At 40.4% G+C, this 18,543-nt stretch overlaps 1 protein-coding gene across 2 annotated transcripts in view; it reads left to right on the top strand.

The window, feature by feature from the left end:
* LOC111669740 (carbonic anhydrase-related protein 10-like) overlaps positions 1–18,543 on the top strand; it is a 108,330-nt gene that overhangs the window by 68,091 nt on the left and 21,696 nt on the right. For both annotated transcript variants that reach the window (XM_023426185.2, XM_087179293.1), the window contains exon 4: positions 16,183–16,368. In XM_023426185.2, the coding sequence (XP_023281953.1) occupies positions 16,183–16,368 (186 nt within the window). The remainder of the gene's footprint in view (positions 1–16,182; positions 16,369–18,543) is intronic.

Raw genomic sequence — 18,543 nt, 5'->3', positions numbered from 1 at the left:
GAGCTTCTTGTGAGTTTCCTCAGAAGCTGTTGCACAGCAGATTGGCTGTTTTGGCTCCTTCTGTCAGCAACAGATTTCTTTGTTGCTTGGAAGTTTACAGGCCACATTTACATACATTTTCACTGCACAAACTCTGCTGAAGAACTTGTACATTTGCTGTCTCGGTAAGTACAAATGTGTTACTTATACAAGGGCCTGGGCATCTGTCCACACACCTGTTGCTCTGAACAGGCACTGAATTAGTGATTTGCAGGCCTTGAGCAAAGTCAAGCACGGGGGACCCTGAATCCCAGCTTCACCCCTCCATAAACCTCATCTTCAAGTTTATTTTTTGTTGTTGTGTGCAATGGGACTTTGTGAGCACAGAAAAAGACTCTTAGCTAGGACATAAATTATACTGTATTTTGTAGAGAAATTATCTCTCAAGGAATAATTCACTTGAGGAAACAAAAATGTGTTTTGGCCTCAATATTTACCATTAATTAAATGTATTTACATTTTATTCAGGACTGCATGATTAATCTAAATATAATCAAAAACGCAATATAGCCAGTGCAATATTATAATAATATAATATATATATCACAGGAGGTCTCATTGTTTTGATAAAGGTAAAATGTGTCACCACATTGTTGTGCATTGTTGGCACTATAAGTGTTGTGATGCTACAGAGACGCCCCAGCCTACAAGTCATTCTCCAGATGTACCAAAACACACAAAACATGTTTGTTTGGTACAAGACCCAACAAAAAACACATTTTTTTCAGTGAAAGTGAAAATACAATAATTCTAACTGAAAATCTGCCAAAATAATCCCAATAGGACATTTTTTGCAGATGGTGTAGCCCTAATGTTATTATTACAGAGTGATGGCTTCTGTTACTCATTTTACACATTCATTTTTATTATTTGTGCTTGTGAATTTCTTTTCTCTGCATTGTGTTCTCTCAGACCCTTGAAAATGTAATAATATTTGTACTTGGACTTGGGCGATATCCAGAATTGAATATGTCAATATGTCAAATATCGTGATATATGATAATATCCAATATTATCGCAATATATATTTATAGATATTATTAAAAGTATGTGCACGTGGTGGGAAATATCATCATATTATCGAATGGCGGCCCAAGCCTATTTTACTACAGTACTAGGACTACCTCCATCCTGCGATGTATTTAAGACCTCTTTACAGAGTTCTCATTTTAAGATCAGTCAGCTTGAAACATTAAAAAGTCAGCCGGAGATGAAATTTTCAACATTAGCATTAACATTAGAATGATCTTACACTAGCGAGCTCCAGATTACATTTACATTTACTCATTTGGCAGATGCTTAAATACAAAGAAACCTACATGTGGGGGACATCACTAAATTCAGTGCAGTACTACATCTATTCAATAAGTACAAGAAGATCAGGTAAAGCAGTGCAGTCATCACATCATCTGACAATATCCAGGTTGTTGGCTCGAGATGAGAAGCATTGCTTTGTCTGTTTGTGTGTGAAATCAAGGAGCCATTGTTTCAGAAAAGTTACTGTGAATTTAGGGAGGTAAAGCTGCCATCTTAGAGGGGCAAAAACCCAACTGTAGTCCAAGGAATAACGTATGAAAGGTGCTCCTGATAATTTTGCTTTTAAATGTTCTTAAAATGTATTTGAAAATCATAAATACAAATTCTTTAAAAGTGTAAATGTAAAAAAAATCACATGCAGTTGAATTTGGTGAGGGGCTCATTATGACTAGACAAAGTCCAGCACCTGAATTTGGCTTTGGACCTGTTGGTCTTGACTTGGGACTATAGTTGTGACTTACAAAACAACGACCCCTGAATCTGGATCCTGGTGTCAAGTGGTCTAACTCCATCAGTCAGCTGATCCATGCACAAGGTTTGACCTTTGGGGATGGAGGAAGCAACAGAAGCAGATGTAGTGTTTATCAAGTTAAAGTCAGCTGGGCAGCCCACAATATGAGACTGTCCTCCTGTCAAAAACCAGCCCACAGGTCGTTTGTGCAGCAGGTCGACTCATAGTTACGTTTTGTTGCTAGGTGACATCTAGTAGTCGTAGTAATTACAACAGGAGCAAAGAGGAAAGTGCAGTGATGTGGTAGAAAGAGAGACAGAAGTCCACGTCAGGACGCTGTAGTGGTGGATGGATGGGATGGATGAGCTATTTCAGGAGAAGGGTCGTATCAGGGGGTTGAAAAAAAACGACCTGTATGGTTGGAGGAGTTGTTGCACAGTGTAAATGCTTACTGAGTCCACTTGAACAAACTAACCTGCCCGTCATTCTCTGTCACATTTACTCTGTTGGTAGACTATCAGTCATTCTGTACAAACAGGTTTCAGCCGTGGACGGTCATTCATAGCCGGTTACGTCACCCTGCAGTCTGTTATTTGTCAACTTGTGACCGTGCAACCCTGAAAAAGTCGTCAACTTCATTTACATGCGACAGAGCGACCGTCACATTCAGAGCAAAGAGATCCTATAGAAAGGTACGATAAGACAAACGGCTGTCTTCCCCAAGACTGTGATGCAGCACGCTGACATTTTACTAATGGGTCAGACAGTACGTGTGTGTGTGTGTGTTTGTGTGTGTGTGTGTGTGTGTGTGTGTGTGTCTGTGTGTGTGTGTGTGTGTGTGTGTGTGTATCTGCACGTGTGTGTGTTTGACAGTTCATTAGTCATATCCTATCTCATGAACTGCTCCAGTACACACACACACACACACACACACACACACACACACACACACACACACACACACACACAGAGATACATGCAAACACTTACTCATGTCGCACAGCAACTGATCTGTGATGACAATCTCTCATTAACTTACCCAGACACAATTTGAATTTCTTTATTAAATTTCATTTAATTTTGATGTGGCATTAAATAGTAATATCCAGAGAGGTCTATTAAAGGAGAAGCTGAGTTTCCAGGCCAAAAGACAAATGACAGTTTTTCCTGTGCTTGTAATTAGTGACTGTGTTACATTTGCATCATCCATTTGATCTGATTTGACTTTGCTTTGAAGAGCTTGTGAATGTGCTCACGCTCCACTTTTCTACATTAAAAAACAAGATTTTACTTCTACATGAAATGTAATAAAGTTACGTAAAACAAAACAATTTGGAATCTGCTCATCCAGCGCATATGCTTTATATATACATTTATTCACAAAGGTTTGAAGCAAGAGACACTGGACTTGGTTTAAGATACTTGAAGAAGTTGTGCAGTTGCCCTCGATTCAACCCTTCCTCTTAGATAACCGTGACTTGGACGACTGAGAATCTTCACAGTACGTTGTGTGACATATTACACCTGAATATCATGTCACGGTATGAAAAAAGCAGTTATCGTTCATAAATACCTAAGCTCACAAAGAAATGTAGAGACTGAAATTCAGAGAGAGGCTCTGTTCTTATCTGCTGGGTTGATCCTGGGTGTTGATTTTCTGATCTGACCTGGTGAGGAGACTGTTCCACAGTCTAGGAGCTTGTTATAACCAGGATTACCTGTTCTGATTACCTGAGAGGCCGCTCTCTCCCTCTCTCTCTCTCTACCTGTCTCTCCCGTCTTTCTCTCACTATGACTGAAAAAAAGGCTAAAGCCTGAAAAAAATTAAAAAAAAAAAGAGAAAGAGAGTTTCTATCTTCTAACTTTGTCTCTGAGTGATCATTTTATAAGTAAATACAGCCAAAATCACTGTCCCACTGTCTTTGTCTTTAATTCATGTGCTTGGTGATTTTGTCAGACGAGGTCGCAGTTATAAAATCAGGATTTGACTATAGGCGGTCCAGACATACACTAGCTTTAGACCTACTCTTGTTTGTTTGTTTTCGAACCTGAAATATGTTGGACCTCATAATACGTAGGCCAAATAATACTTTCTCAGAGCACTTTTTGTTTTAGTGATAATGATCGAACATTCAGGATTGAACTGAAAGTAGAGGGACATTTAAAAAAATATTTTTATATTCATTCTTTTATAATGACATCTTTTCACCAAAATGAAACTGTTATTTCTCGGCCCACTTGCATTAAAACAAGTGAAAGGGTTTTGAATTCAGTGAATTCCTGAATTTGACAGGAAGCCAACACAGAGGCATTAAAGGCACATAATGCAGAGGAGTTGTGAACCAGCTGTAGATGCGCAGCAGCTTTTACAGCCAGTGTATCTAAGTGCTGCTGTATTATTCAAAGGTCTAGTTTGGGGCCAGGAACAGAATCTGTTTCGTAGTGATTTAACAGCAGAAATTTCAGAGATATGCAGGTTCTAATATCCTTAAAACAAAATAGACAGATTTAAAAGTTCAGGTTTACAGCTGAACAACATCATCATCATCATCATCATCATAGAAATTATGAGAGAACCAGCCAAAGTGATGAAGGGAGCAGCTATGGAGTTGACCTTTGTTGAACTCAGGTCAGAGAAAGCCATTCAAGTGCTCTACCTGAGTTCCAAAGATGACTTTTTTTAACGGTGATAAAATATGAAATTGTTGACTGGTATGTTGCTAATGTTGTTATATCAACCTCCTTAAAGCGCTGAGGTTCTCCTGGTTCCCATGAATGTTTCGCAGCAGCCTGCTTACAACATAGGAAGTGTATAAATAATAATCACCGGTGAAATATTCAGGAGAAATGAACAGGAGTTGTGTGTTTCTCCACTTCATTCTTCTAAAGTGCAGCAGATACGAGGGAGGAGGGAGAATAAGTGAGAATAGAGCAGGGAGCTAAAGATCCGTTTGACTTGAATGACAAGAATGAATGTCAGGAGACGACCAGGTGAATTAAAATGAGGAAAAGAAAGAAAAAGGAAACCAGCTGAAAGGAAGTAGTGATAAGAGAGAAGTAGAGTGAGGCGGAGAACAGGACGAGGGAGAACGAGTCACAAGGCTGGAGGAGACAAGAGTGAAGAGAAAAGAAAGGTAATAGAATAAGAGTAGATGGAAGCAGACAGAGACGAACATGGGGTCATTCAAACAGGGAATTAATCATTTTGACAGCCTATTCGCCTCCTCTCTGCACACACACACACACACACACACACACACACACACACACACATGCACGCATGCATTACATGCTCTCCTTCAGCCACTTAAAAAGAGTCACAGCATATAGATATAAGTTAGACACAGATATTACAGTATGAGTGTGATGTTCACAGAGTTCACAACTGCTTCTTTCTGATTACAGACAATTTAATTTGGTTTTTACAGATTAAACCTAAAAGGGAAATTAGCTGTTTTAGGTTTCACACCTGTAGTTCGGTTTATTTGATCCAGACCAAGAGAAAAAACTGAGCCATTGTTGCCTTTTAGTTTCTGTCCGCTTCATGTTCACACTGGATTATTACAACGAAACCAAGACACAGTAATACAGGGATTTTCAGTGAAACATTAGAAAGTGAAAAGGAGTTCAGCTCCATATTTTCCTCCAAGTGTTGATCCATAAGAAGATATATTTTTGGTTTTAAGAACCAAAAACCATCTAAATGTAGTTTTACATCTCCGCTCTCTGGCTCTGAGCCTCTCTTCTGATTGGCTGACTGTTTCCTGAGTGATCCAATTAAAAAAAATGCAGATTTCAGGTAAAACACTCAAATCCTGCAAGGTTGGATGGTGGATCCAGGTGGGCGGGGCTTGGGTCATGGCTGAGAGCGGTGACTGTTTTGTTGTGACATCACAAAGTTCCAGAAGTCCTGACAGCTGGTTTTAAGGCTCAGTTTCTGAATACAGGCTGTGTGCATTTCTCTGTGGACTGAGGCTTTGATACTTTCACAGTATTAATATAGAACGTCGACCTTTTGTGACTCTTTAAAAAGAACGAATACGCAGTAACTTTAAACACATATTACGTTATGATATATCTTTGAATGCATTTTTTTTTTCATCACCTTTATGACACACAGTTCGTTACTATTCAGGCTCATAATTTTTTTTTTTTCTGTGGTCTTTGTGAAACCAGAGAGTATAAATAAAGGGTAAAAGGACTTATATACAGCCTTTCTACCTTAACAGACTAAGTGCTTTAAATGATGGCAGCAGTTGCTCTGGCCTGAACACCAGGAGACTGTATCTTGCTCCCTGGACAGACCACTTTGACATATGGACAGGAAGGGCTGGGGATCAAACCAAGAACCATGCGGTTAGTGGACGACCTCCTGAGCCATAGACATCTTAAAATACCCACATCAGACTAAGTCAAGCGCAGCACGATCTGCTGTCAGTCTCTGAAAATTGATTTCCCCACATGGCTCCATCTTGCACTAATGATGCAGGATCATCCAACTAATGACCTCACCTGCCAGTTTCATAAGAGTTCATGTTTACACCTCTTGGTTAATTTGTAATGAGAAGAATGAAAGCTACCACCATGTATCTTTTTCTTTGGCCTGGACCAAATGAGCTGAACTCGACGTGTGAAAGAGACTTTAGCTTTCATCCATTTGAGCTCTTCAGCAAACCTGTGAGGTCAGCAGCAGCTCTTCCCCATTCACTGCATGGTGTGATGTGCCCTATATCCAGTCTCTTTGCACAAATGAAATTCTTGAATTACTGGCAGGAAATCAATTCTGCCCACAGGATGTACAGCTTTAAAGAAAATGATAAGCAGGAAGATCCAAGGTCTTTATGCTGCTACATAACTGTATGACTGTTTTCCACATTTTGACTTTGAAGAAAATGTAAGTTTACATGGAAACTTCAATAAATATAAAGCTAAATACTGTCAAATTAGCTAATGGATGCTTACGTGGTTGTGTCTAAAATGTCAATTAAATTAGACTCATTATTTATCAGTGCTGGTTTGGTTGCTGTCAACCAAATTTAATCTAATCTATGATCTCAAATATCATCTCAGAGTTAAATATCTGCTGAAGTTAAAAATAAATACAGCAGTTTTTTGAAACATTGGCTGGAAAAAAGACTGAAAAGCCTGTGAGACTCTCTGACCCAAAGACCAAGAGACTCTGCTGACCTATAAACTTTCAACTGACGGCCCATGAGGCAGTTTCACATTGGAACAGTGTGGGAAACAGCTGTTTGAAGCCGTTTGGCCTTGAAACTTTTCAAGGCCATGAATACCCAGAATGCAGTGAATTCAGAGCACACAGATGTATTCATTGTATGAAAAGAGCAGATATAAAACTAAGGCCAGTATTTGATGTTAATTTGATAAAGAGCAGCTTGTTACTGTGGTACAGTCAACCAATAAATATAGAAACAAATAAATAAGCAGCAGTGAAATGTTAATGATGGTGAAGATTTTTGCTTTGGATATGAAAAACTACTGGAATAGTTTTAACCTTTAACGCTAATAAGCAGATATTAACCTGTGGACTCTGGCTGTAGGCTAAATGCGTGGAATCAGATTGATGATTTATTTTTGTGAGCACAACATAAAATCATTTTGAAATTGTCCTGGACTTCATAATTAGTAAAGAAACAGAGGGTTATGACGTGCAGTACATCCTCTCCACTGAGTGCTGCCCATGCCGGGAACTGTTTCTCTCTATAATATTGTAACACCTTGTCCTCACTCTGTGAAGTGCCTTGAATAATGCGTGTCATGATTTGGTGCTATAGAAATAATATTGACTTGAGTCTTGCAAAAAATATATCCCAGATTTCAGCGACACACCCTTGACATTTTGCTGTTTTGCTTGCTGTACATTGCACCTTGGCATATGACAAATAAAACGGCCGTTTAGTGGCAGCGTTGTTTATACCTGCAATATAAAATACAATCATATAAATATATATTATAAAAAAAACCACCAGGAACATAACATACAATCATATGATTATGTATTTAAACATTTTTCTTTTAAATTATACCCCAATCCAAACGTGATATTATAGTATATCACTTTATTTGGACTTCCTCTTTCACGCATGACATGCTCGGGTCCCAGCAAGCACAGACAGAGAACAGACCTGTTGATAATACCAGCAACATCACGTAAAAACTGGCACCTTCCACTATAGTTTCAACGTCTAGGCTGAATCTGAATATGACACTGACAAGGAAACATATAAATAGTATGTTTGTTTTTTTTTTACCATTTTAGCAGCTGCATGTGGAGACAGTGACATTTTAGTGACATTTTTTGTCAATAACAAATCAGAAATGAATTTATAATGAAGAGAAATCCAACATTGGAGTAGCTGATGGCCATTATCCACGGCAAACTCTATATAGAGAGATAGGGCTGACAGCTCAGCGATGCAGAAATGTGTTCCCAGCGTAAAACACAAAAATATATAAATATGGGGAAACAATTTAAAACCAGTATATCCAGCATGTGACATGTGCTCCCTTCTAAATCCAGTGTACACACTGTGCGTCAAACACCTCAGTTAGGAAGTGAGGGACTTTTAAAAGCATTATGTGTGACTTCCACATACTCTTGTATACTCTACTCCAAAATATAAATGAGTCTCTGCAGAACGTCTCATTTGAACTTGTCCTCAGCTGGAATTAGGATATGTAAAATTTCGTTTTACAGGGCTTTTGGACTTTTGGCGCTTCACATCACAAATACAACAAATCACTGCGCTGAAAAAGAAGCAGTAAACATCTTTTTGAAGTGTGGATTAGCCTAGTAAGAGATGCTCAGCCCTGCAGCATTGTGTCTCTTCATCACGAGTGTGTAGCCGGGATTGGTTGGAAATTATCAACCTCCAGCAGCATAAAGCTGTAAAAGAGCAAGCAAAGCAGAGCTATCTGCTCACATTCCTCTGTTGGGATAATTAAACCCACAGAGGGATAGCCACAGAGCTTGTCTCTAATAGACACCGACAAAGCAGAGGACTTAAATTAAAACCTTGGCCCCCACGTGTGCTCATTGGGGTTGCATGCATTATGCAGCGGCCTATTACAGCCCTCGCCCAGGTGGGATTCATCACTTTTCCTCTTAAATATTAGCATTTCATTTTCCTTAGTGTTTCTCACAGGAGCTGAAGCTCTTCCGAACTCATTTCTCTCAACCCTCTCCCTCAAACTATTCTCTTCATATTTTTCTCTCTTTTCGTCATTATTATTCTGCTTTGCTGCTAATTCTGTTTTCCTACTGGTAATTGTTTGACTGACTGAAAACTGATTCTGTCTTTATCAGTATCTGTTTGTCTTTCTGTTCATTCCTAGTGTGAGATGTTATGGTGTTTTTTAGGACATTGTAATTAAAACAATAATCTATCACAGTCCTAAAAAGCAGTTCTACTCTCTTCCATCAGTTACCTGCACTCTAGTTTAGTAGAAGTAGATTCATGTAACTTTATTTGCATTATGATGACATCCTGTCCAGCTCATTTCTCACAGACTGCCCAAAAAACACATCTTCAGTGAGTGGAAATTCATCCCCTCAACAAATCAAAAATGTATAAACTGAGCAAATTGCGTTGTTCTTTTGAGTAACACCTTCGCTGAGAAACACAAGTCAGCCATGATTATCTCTCTCTCTGTATATTTTAATGTCAAATTCTGTGGTTTCTGTTTCTCATACACTTTTTCTCTCATGCTTTTTTACATTTCTTTTTGGCAGGTCACCTGCCATTTTCTTCTTCACATACAGTTATTTCCACTAATATAATTATGATGGAAAAATGAGCGCAGGCTATGTTGCGTATTGTATATGTATAACATTCGCCCAAAATGAGTATATAGTAGTGGTATAACACAAAGCTGTATCTATACGTCACAAAAACTACTTGACGCTTGAAATAAAAAACACAAAAAAGAAAGTTTAAATTGAGTCTGCCGGTTGGGTGACGGTCCAGGTGGAAATGAATAGTGGAAATACAAGAGATTTAACAGTGGGAAAATACCATAGACTGTAAATTAAGACGCATGTAGTGTCCGTGACGTCACCCACAGGTTTCTGAGGAGCGGTGAGCTGCCCCACCAACGCCATCTTGGCAGTGTCTGACTCCGCCCCTAACTCCCAGATAATCCAGAAAGAAGCGTACGCTCACCCCACCTGTCACTCAAAGTCTTTACTTGCAGTTACTCATCATGCAACAGTTGTATCTTCTGTGGCTTTCTTAATTCTGAGAATAAAACCCTAATGATGACATCAGGGTTATCTAAGCTTAGGCTTGAGCTAGAACTCTTTAAAGGAACGCCTGCGTTACAAACTGGGGGTGTGGAGTGTGAAAGATGTGGGTCAAAGAGGGTCTGATGAGAAGAGCTGCATTATGGAAAATGCAGGAACTGGTGTTTTCAATTTCTTGACCCAAACTAGGGACTAGACGTCACGATCTCTGCCCCAGCTGTTTTGATTTTGACATGTTTTTTTCTTTCTCTTGCAAGTTCCCCAAATCTATGGAAGTACAATCCTAAGAGAACCTCTTTAATACATCCATGGGTCTGATGGTGCAGCACACAAACAAATTCAGGTCATAATTTCATCCAATGTCAGCAACAGTGCATCTGGGTTTTATTCAGTATTTTTTCATAATTCTCTCCTTCTTTCCTTTTCTCTCTCTCTCTCTACTGACCCTCCTGTCTTCTCTCTCTCTCTCTCTCTCTACTGACCCTCTAGTCTTCTCTCTCTCTCTCTCTCTACTGACCCTCCTGTCTTCTCTCTCTCTCTCTCTCTCTACTGACCCTCCTGTCTTCTCTCTCTCTCTCTCTCTCTCTCTACTGACCCTCCTGTCTTCTCTCTCTCTCTCTCTACTGACCCTCTTGTCTTCTCTCTCTCTCTCTACTGACCTCTCCTGTCTTCTCTCTCTCTCTCTACTGACCCTCCTGTCTTCTCTCTCTCTCTCTACTGACCCTCCAGTCTTCTCTCTCTTTCTCTCTCTCTCTCTCTCTACTGACCCTTCTGTCTTCTCTCTCTCCATACATGTGATTACATTATATGTTTGACAGAAAACAGATAAAGTCTTTGAAGATTTGCCTCTCTCTGGTTCGTTTCTTCTAAGATCACACATCAAACAGCTTTAACCTGTTTGTTCTTACTTACTTGGAGTGTGTTGGATTTGTTTTTGTCAATCCAGTGCAGGGAGCTCCCACACACTATTGCAAATCCCACCTGCTGTGCTACAACCCCGTCATCCAACGCAGTTTTGTTAAAAGATGTGAAAATCACTTGTGAAGTTGTGTCCCGCTTATTTGTGGGCACAGCCGTTCCTCCACTGCAACTCACATTTAGTAGCCTCACGATAGATAGATAGATAGATAGAGTGTTGTTATGGTCAGGACTGTTGCTGAAGCAATTTAGATCTTGAGGAGTCTATTTACTTCTACTTTTCTGTACTCCGCTCCAGTCGCTAGCCTTGCCTCTCACCCTCTCTGAACACAACCTACATACTGAGCTATTCTCCGGAAGGAGCTGCTCTACTCCTGTAACAATATCCTGCCTCAAATTTACTGCAGATCTCACACGGAGATAAATTAGTGTAATTACCTCATTTACTTGCTACTGCTGCCTCTTCACGCTTAATGCGCACGTTTAGTTTCCACACACGTCTGCGCATGCGTATTGTTGCAATACCATAACTGACCTCAGAACAGTAGAAGCTGAGTCAAGGACAACTTGACAGGCGGACCTTGGCTCTCGCTAGTCACCTGTCCCAGGATTATCCTCATTGTGCAAATAAAGAAAAAATGCTCTTGTCCTCTCTACGCTTGACAAGCTCCAGCCTTCGTCAGCGGGACACGGTCACACCCACGAAAATGAAAGAAACTATAAACCGTAGCTAGAAGCCAAGCTAGCTTCCAGATACCAATACCCTGCTGCCACCATAGGTGGGCGGTAAGTGACACGATGAATGCAAACAGGCACAAGGTCCTTTATGGGACAGATCACTGACTTCCACTTCAGTATTGTTGTAATTGATGTCTAGTTTTAAGTTCAGTTGGTTAAGCACTGCTTGCTTTGCTTGCTTGTGATTGTTGGCACACCACTGATAATAGAACCAAACACCACAGGAATGTGGTGGACATGTATGGCAGCAGCCATCGTGTTCCAAGTGAAAGCTACCCATAATCCAAAGCAGTAAAGGTCTGAGAGCTCCAGAGGAACTACAGTTCGGTTTGTTTAAAAAGGACAATATGTGACGTAACCTTTTTTTTTTTTAAAAAAGCCCCTTGTGACAAATCTAGAGACTTTTTGGACGAACCAGCTTCTTTGCATAGTAGAGAGCCCCCCCCCCCAGCCAGAGGTCCACTTCTCTCTGTATCTACGCTGTTCACTGCGTGGCAGAGAGGTGGAGCAGCTGTGTAAGAGAAAAATTAAGAAAGATATTACATATTACAATACATGCAGTCAAAATCACAGCACAGTGTTGGTCTTTAACTTGTGTGTTTGGTGATTTGTCAGACTGCGTTGTAGTTATGAAATCAGGATTTTAGCGGCAGCAGAGCAGCATATACCCTTTTCTTTTTAACATTGGTGGGTATAAGCAGGTTTTTTGAACAAAGGCAATTGACTCCTTTTACACTGCCAGCCGAGTTTGCCTGAGAGGTCACACACAATTTCAGGGACAAATGTTATCACATCCACGCAGTGGAGAATGAGCTGTTAGCCGCCGTGCAGACTGGTAAAATGGATTTTTAGCGTCTCACCCTGGGGTCGCTGCTCCTGTCAGAGTGTGAGCCTCCATCTGAGGCACTTCGATCGGTGATTATGTGTTGTTGAACCTTATCTCAGGGCTGCGGCTCACTCTTTCATCCCTGAGCGCGGCGTAGCCGTGGTGTTTCTGTTTAAACAGCGCTTTGCTTGACAGGTGACAGCTGTTCAATGATGTTACAGCTCAGAAAAGGGGTGAAAATTAGCGTGTTCACCCGGGTGTTGTGTTTCCATCAAATCCAATCAGAGCCTGTGTTTTCTACAGAGTCTTTGTTCCCTTTTCCACTACCAACAAAAGCCTGATGTTAGCAGGTCTTAGCGGGGTTTTTTCACCCCCCCTAAGTTCCCACTTTGTTTCTGTAACAGTACACAGTGCACGAAGCATTCAAAGCTGCAGAAATATTTTCTCCCCAAATCACTCTCTTTATACTCTTGGGTGACATTATTATGTGTGAAACTTGTCCACAAATGAATCAGAACAGCTAACATTATGAAGCTAATCTCAAAAATGCATAATTACTCATAAACAGATGGCGTTCATCAGGTTGAAACAAACAGTTTACAACACTGTTTGTGCAGTCAAGAGAGTTTCAAAATAAGAGGTTTAGGATGAGAATATGAAAATGTTCTTGAACGAGGCCAATTCTTTTAAAATATCTCTTTATATCATACAGTATAAAAGAGGAAAGTGCTTACCCTCGATGCTGTGTTCTAACTCAACCTGTTTCTGAGTGACGTAGACGAGTGAAATCATTTAGTCATTTTTAGATTTTAAATCCTTCGCCTTTTTAAAATAATGTTGTGCTTTTCTTTAAGGATTATCCTGTGAATAGATTCCAGGCTGGTGAGTAATGGTTTAATTTCATACTACCCCAGCACTGGCATGCCACAATTAAACTGAGGCCGGGTGCTTTCTCCTCATTTATTATACAAACAGCAGTAATGAATACGTGAACACAGCCAATGTCATACAAAATGCATGATGAATACGGTTGGCATGCAGGTAACGAGCATTAATAGTTTATGTGTTGCCAGGGGCGTTGTGAGGAACTTGACAAGATATGACTCTGGAGCCACATGAGCAACAGGAAAAGCTGTTTTAATCCATACAAACAGAATCACTTTATTTGTCCTGCACGGTAAATGTGGAAGAATTTGTTCTGCGTTACAGGGCAGAGCACGGCGCAGGGACAAGGACGCGGCGTCGAATGTAGCGCAAAGGCCAGTTGAAGCAGACGCATCAGACGAGACAGAAACCTACAGACACACTCAACCTTGTAGAGAAAATTAAGGTTTTGCAGCTGCTGTGCCAGACACTGAAAGAGTGTTTTGAGGCCTGGATGGGTTTTTACAGCTGAAGTGATTTGGATGAATGATCTGGGTTTGGTGAGCACGATAGAGTAATTTGGTTTTTTTAGTTTTCTGCTATAGTTTTATTCACAAAGTCTAATGTTGGATTAACCAAACTTCATGTATTTTGTCTGTGATCAGTTCAGCTGGGTTTCAATGAAGGAAGAAAAGCTACTAAAATAAATTGTTTGGTGCTCTATTTATTACTTGTCCTGCATTTTCCCTATACACTTGGAATGCAGCCTGAAGTCTATTTTCCTCAGTTTTATGTGCGTTACTATGGTGATTGTGCAAACTGATCTGCAATATATGCATGCCGGGGTAGCTAGCTTGCATGTGCTTCACAAATTTCATATAGCATTGAAATTGTGGACGGGGTTGTCCTGCTGGAGGGAATGTGGTGGAATTAGCAGCAATGTAGCAACAATGGTCTAAGAAACCCTGTGTTTTAATATCAATATAACATTTACATCCCTCTATCTCAGACGTATTGCTGATGGACTAAACAAAGATGATTCCTATCTCCTAAAGATTACGCCGGCAGCAAGTAAAAAAGCCATTACAAAATACTGGCTTCGGAAAAACTGTCCTTCTGCTGGAGTCTTTAGCAATATTGTTAAACATCTGCATCTTCTAGAACAGGTGACTGACTCCATATGACTGGGAGGAAAACGATGGGAGAAAGGATGTGACCCTCTGTAAATATTGTATGTAACATGATATTTCTTTTAAATTTGACTTATTGATCATCCCATGACCTCATATCCGTTTCTTCCCCTTTTTTCCTGCGTCCTGCCTGTTGTTTCCATAACATGAAAAATGTTCAGAAATAAAAAGTAAAAAAAAAAAAAAAAAAAAAGTCATGGGGCAATGTGGGTGAGGTTGTGTATCCAGGTGAGTTTTGGTGGGAAATACCATGGGCAGATTTTTATTCCCACTCTGCCCCCTTTTCAGTACTGCAATGTTATGTATGGTCTATTATGTGTCATGGCCAAAGTAACAACAGTAAGTAAAACAGTATTGAACAATGTGTCTTTACTGCTGTCTGACACCTTTTTTTCCCACCTTGAACAACACCAAACGGATTGAGGACAAAAGGGACTTATTACATGTGCCAGGGTGAAGTTCAAGGGTAACGTTAGCATGGCGGCAGGAGGTAGTGACTGTTGTACTGGCGGTTTATGCTGCACCTGCTTTGGTGCTAACTGTTTCCGCTGAGAGAACAGAAACGGTGCAAAAGGCAGAACGACTAAAACAGCAAAAAAAAAAGAAAGAAAGAAAGAATTGAAACAACACTTAAATAGAAAGCAAATTCTATTACTTGCACCAAGAAAAGCAAATAATACTATTTGATATTTATAGCCTGGTATTATTTAGCACATATTTGAAATGGGTTGAAGTAATAACTCATGTGTGTGTAAATAATTCAGTGGCTGGTTTTGTGGTTCTCTTGGCTGGTTCTGAGATCCTCAGTCTCGCTCTGTTCTCGAGGTGAATGTGGTTGCATGCTGCTGATATCCGTCTCTGTTTAAAGATGTCTGGACATTTCGCAGATGGGTTCACGGTTCAACAATCAGCATTAATGTTAACGATGGTTCACAGAGATCTGTCAGGCCTGTAGAGGAGTGATCTTTGCCTCGGGACACTCCTGATGCAGTGGTGCTATTGTTATTCATTGTTAAGGGCAGAGCTGATGTTGTTAGGGGTCTGGTTGGGCAGGGAAGGAGCACTGTCAATTAACATGCGAGTGTATTCTTATTACTACTGCTAGTTATAATAACAACAACAATAATAATAATAATAATATTTTATTATTGTTATTATTAGTATGTTTAAACAGCAAACACTGCCACATGCTTAGTTTGATTTTATATATCTGTTATGCCTCAAAATAACATCTGTAACATCTGTAAAATGTTATTCTGAGGCTACAAAGACAATCCTGTGTCGTTCCTGGAGAGGAACTGACTCGGACTCCTCTGATGTAAGATTTGACATATGTGAGATGTGACTGGACTTTAGACTTGAAAGAGAAACCACAATGAATTTTGACTCAGTAAATTCCTGCAACAATGGAAAATAAATAGACTTAGCTTTGCACATGTCATGTTTAACTTAAATACTGTTGATAAAGGAGCTTCTTAATAACAAAAAGCAATCTTACCATATAACTTACAGTATATATTATGTAACGTGATATTGAAAAACTATTATTAAGCCCTCTCTGTCTGTTTCTCTGTAGATGGGAGGCACCATGTACAACACAGGGAAGCATGTGTCCCTGCGGCCGGACAAAGCCCACCTGGTGAACATCTCCGGGGGTCCGCTGGGATACAGCTACCGGCTGGAGGAGGTCCGCCTCCACTTCGGGAGCGAGGACTCCCAGGGATCAGAGCACCTCCTCAATGGACAGGGCTTTCCTGGAGAGGTGAGGAGACAACACGGAGACACACTCAATAAGACGATGGTTAGACGATCGTGTTATCTCAGATGAACACACACCTGCATGTACGAACACAGGGAGATACACACACACACACAGCTCTTATAGTAAGAGTAAGTTATTCTGAAACAGTCAGCTCTCATTAAGAAACTTTTCATGTGAACAATCTGGTTGTCAGAGCTCATCTTGTTATCCATCATGAAAGCAATTCAAACCTGTTTGTCAAATTTGGAAAAGCAAAGTTTTCTCTCGTCTCTGTGGAGTCTGAGGCTGTGTCGAGATTCCCTCGGATTTTGCAGGGATCACAACTCTGCGTTTGTTTTACAAATCCAACGTCTCCAGAGAGGCACACTGAGATGTTAAAAAATAGCTTTTAAACTTTTCAGATGCTTCATGCTCTTCTTATGCAGATTGGGTTTGTGGCTCTACATCTGTCAGAGATGTTCAGAAGAAAAAATAATCTCATTGGTTGAGTCAAAATTCAATGGACAGAGCAAGAGAACTACAACTTTGTAAAGTTTGTGAAGCCTGCAAACAAAGAAGATCTAAAAACTCTGGGTTTATTTTGGAATCTCCCAATGAGTCCTGAGGCCAGTGGAGTGGTCTTCACAACCCGAGCACAGTCATATTGTCTCAATCAGTGGTTCTCAACCTGGGGGTCGGGAGATTATTTTCAGGGATCACAAGACGGTTTTCAAAAATAAATAAATAGAAATTCATATTTTTTGAGAATGAGTTTTCTCCTCCAGCTGGATTGGCACAGTGAGAGCGAAACAACGTAAGTTAACTACTACAAAGTGGCTGAATGTGTCTAAAGAAGTCTTCCAGCTCTGGAAGAGACCAGGAGGAGATACGTGGAAGTGGGCCAACTTAAAGTAACGTTACATTGTTAAGTCCAATTGAAAAACGTAAGGTGACTTGGCCTCCGACGGCGTCACAAGTCAGAATTGCAAGCTTTGTGTACGTCTGGGATGCTGCTGGGATGAGGAGGAGACAGATGTGTGTTTTCAGCAGAGGGTCGCTCAGTCTTCCACTGCTGTGAAGTGTGTGTCCTGTACACGATGCGGGTCACTGCAGTGTGTTTCAAAGGTGAGTTGAGATACAGGTGGCTGAGAACCCAACTTAAATATTAAATGTTTCTGCATGTGGCAGCAGAAAACAGGATCCGTCACATGAGGCATTGTATCTTTGAGAACCTTATAACCCATAGTTATGTTAGTGGTTAATGGTTAGTGGTCGTAGTGATTATGACAGGAGCAAAGAGAAAAGTGCAGTGACAGAGCATAAATAGAGATAAAGTCCACGTCAGGAGGAAGTTCTGGTGGAAGGGTGGATCAACAAAACAGTCCTCGTGACAACCGAGGTGCGTTACGCCTGCTTCCATGGAGACGCAATTGCAGGACACACTCTAATGGGTTATATCAGAGGGTTTGAACAAAGGACCTATACAGTTGTTCAGGTTGGAGGACTGGTTAGTATCTTCTTCTTCTGTGCAGTGTTAATGGGCCTTCACCAGCTGTAGCCTCACTAAACTGTTCCTGGCTGACAGAATAAGAACCTGCTGGTCTAATGCTGCTGTAACCCATCCCATCAAGATTTGATGTGTTTGTTCAGAGATGCTCTTCTGCATAGAACAGTTGTTACCCGTGTTGTTATCCGAGTTATTGACGCCTTTCTGTTAGCTTGAACCAGTCTGGCCATTCTCCTCTGACTTCTCTTTAACAAGATTTTTTGCCTTAAAAACTGCTGCTCACTGGATGAGTTTTTTTTGTATTCCACATAATTCTCTGTAAACTCTACAGACTGTTGTGTGGGAAAATCCCAGGAGATCTGCGGTTTCTCAGAAGCTCAAACCAGCCCCGTCTGGCACCAGCATCCCACGATCAAAGTCACTTTTTCTTCCCCATTCTGATGTTCGGTCTGAACAGCAAATTAACCTTTTGACAATTGCTGAATGCTTTTATTTGCCACATGATTGGCTGATTAGATATTTGCATTAACAAGCAGGTGTGCAGGTCTACATACAGAGTGCACTCACATCCATTTGGAACCACATGGATACTAGACTAACCTTAACCCATGGTGGTAAAATAAGATCCGTATAATTTGGTCAAAAGAAAGAGATAAAGGATACAAGTGATTGAAATTAGTTTCTTTTCC

This window comes from Seriola lalandi, unplaced genomic scaffold (genome assembly GCF_002814215.2).
Source record: "Seriola lalandi dorsalis isolate HSWRI2012SDOR001 ecotype SW California unplaced genomic scaffold, Sedor1 jcf7180002054816, whole genome shotgun sequence".
Classification (NCBI taxonomy): Eukaryota; Metazoa; Chordata; class Actinopteri; order Carangiformes; family Carangidae; genus Seriola; species Seriola lalandi.
Note: the sequence above shows the minus strand (reverse complement) of the source record. Positions and strands in the feature narration are given on the sequence as shown.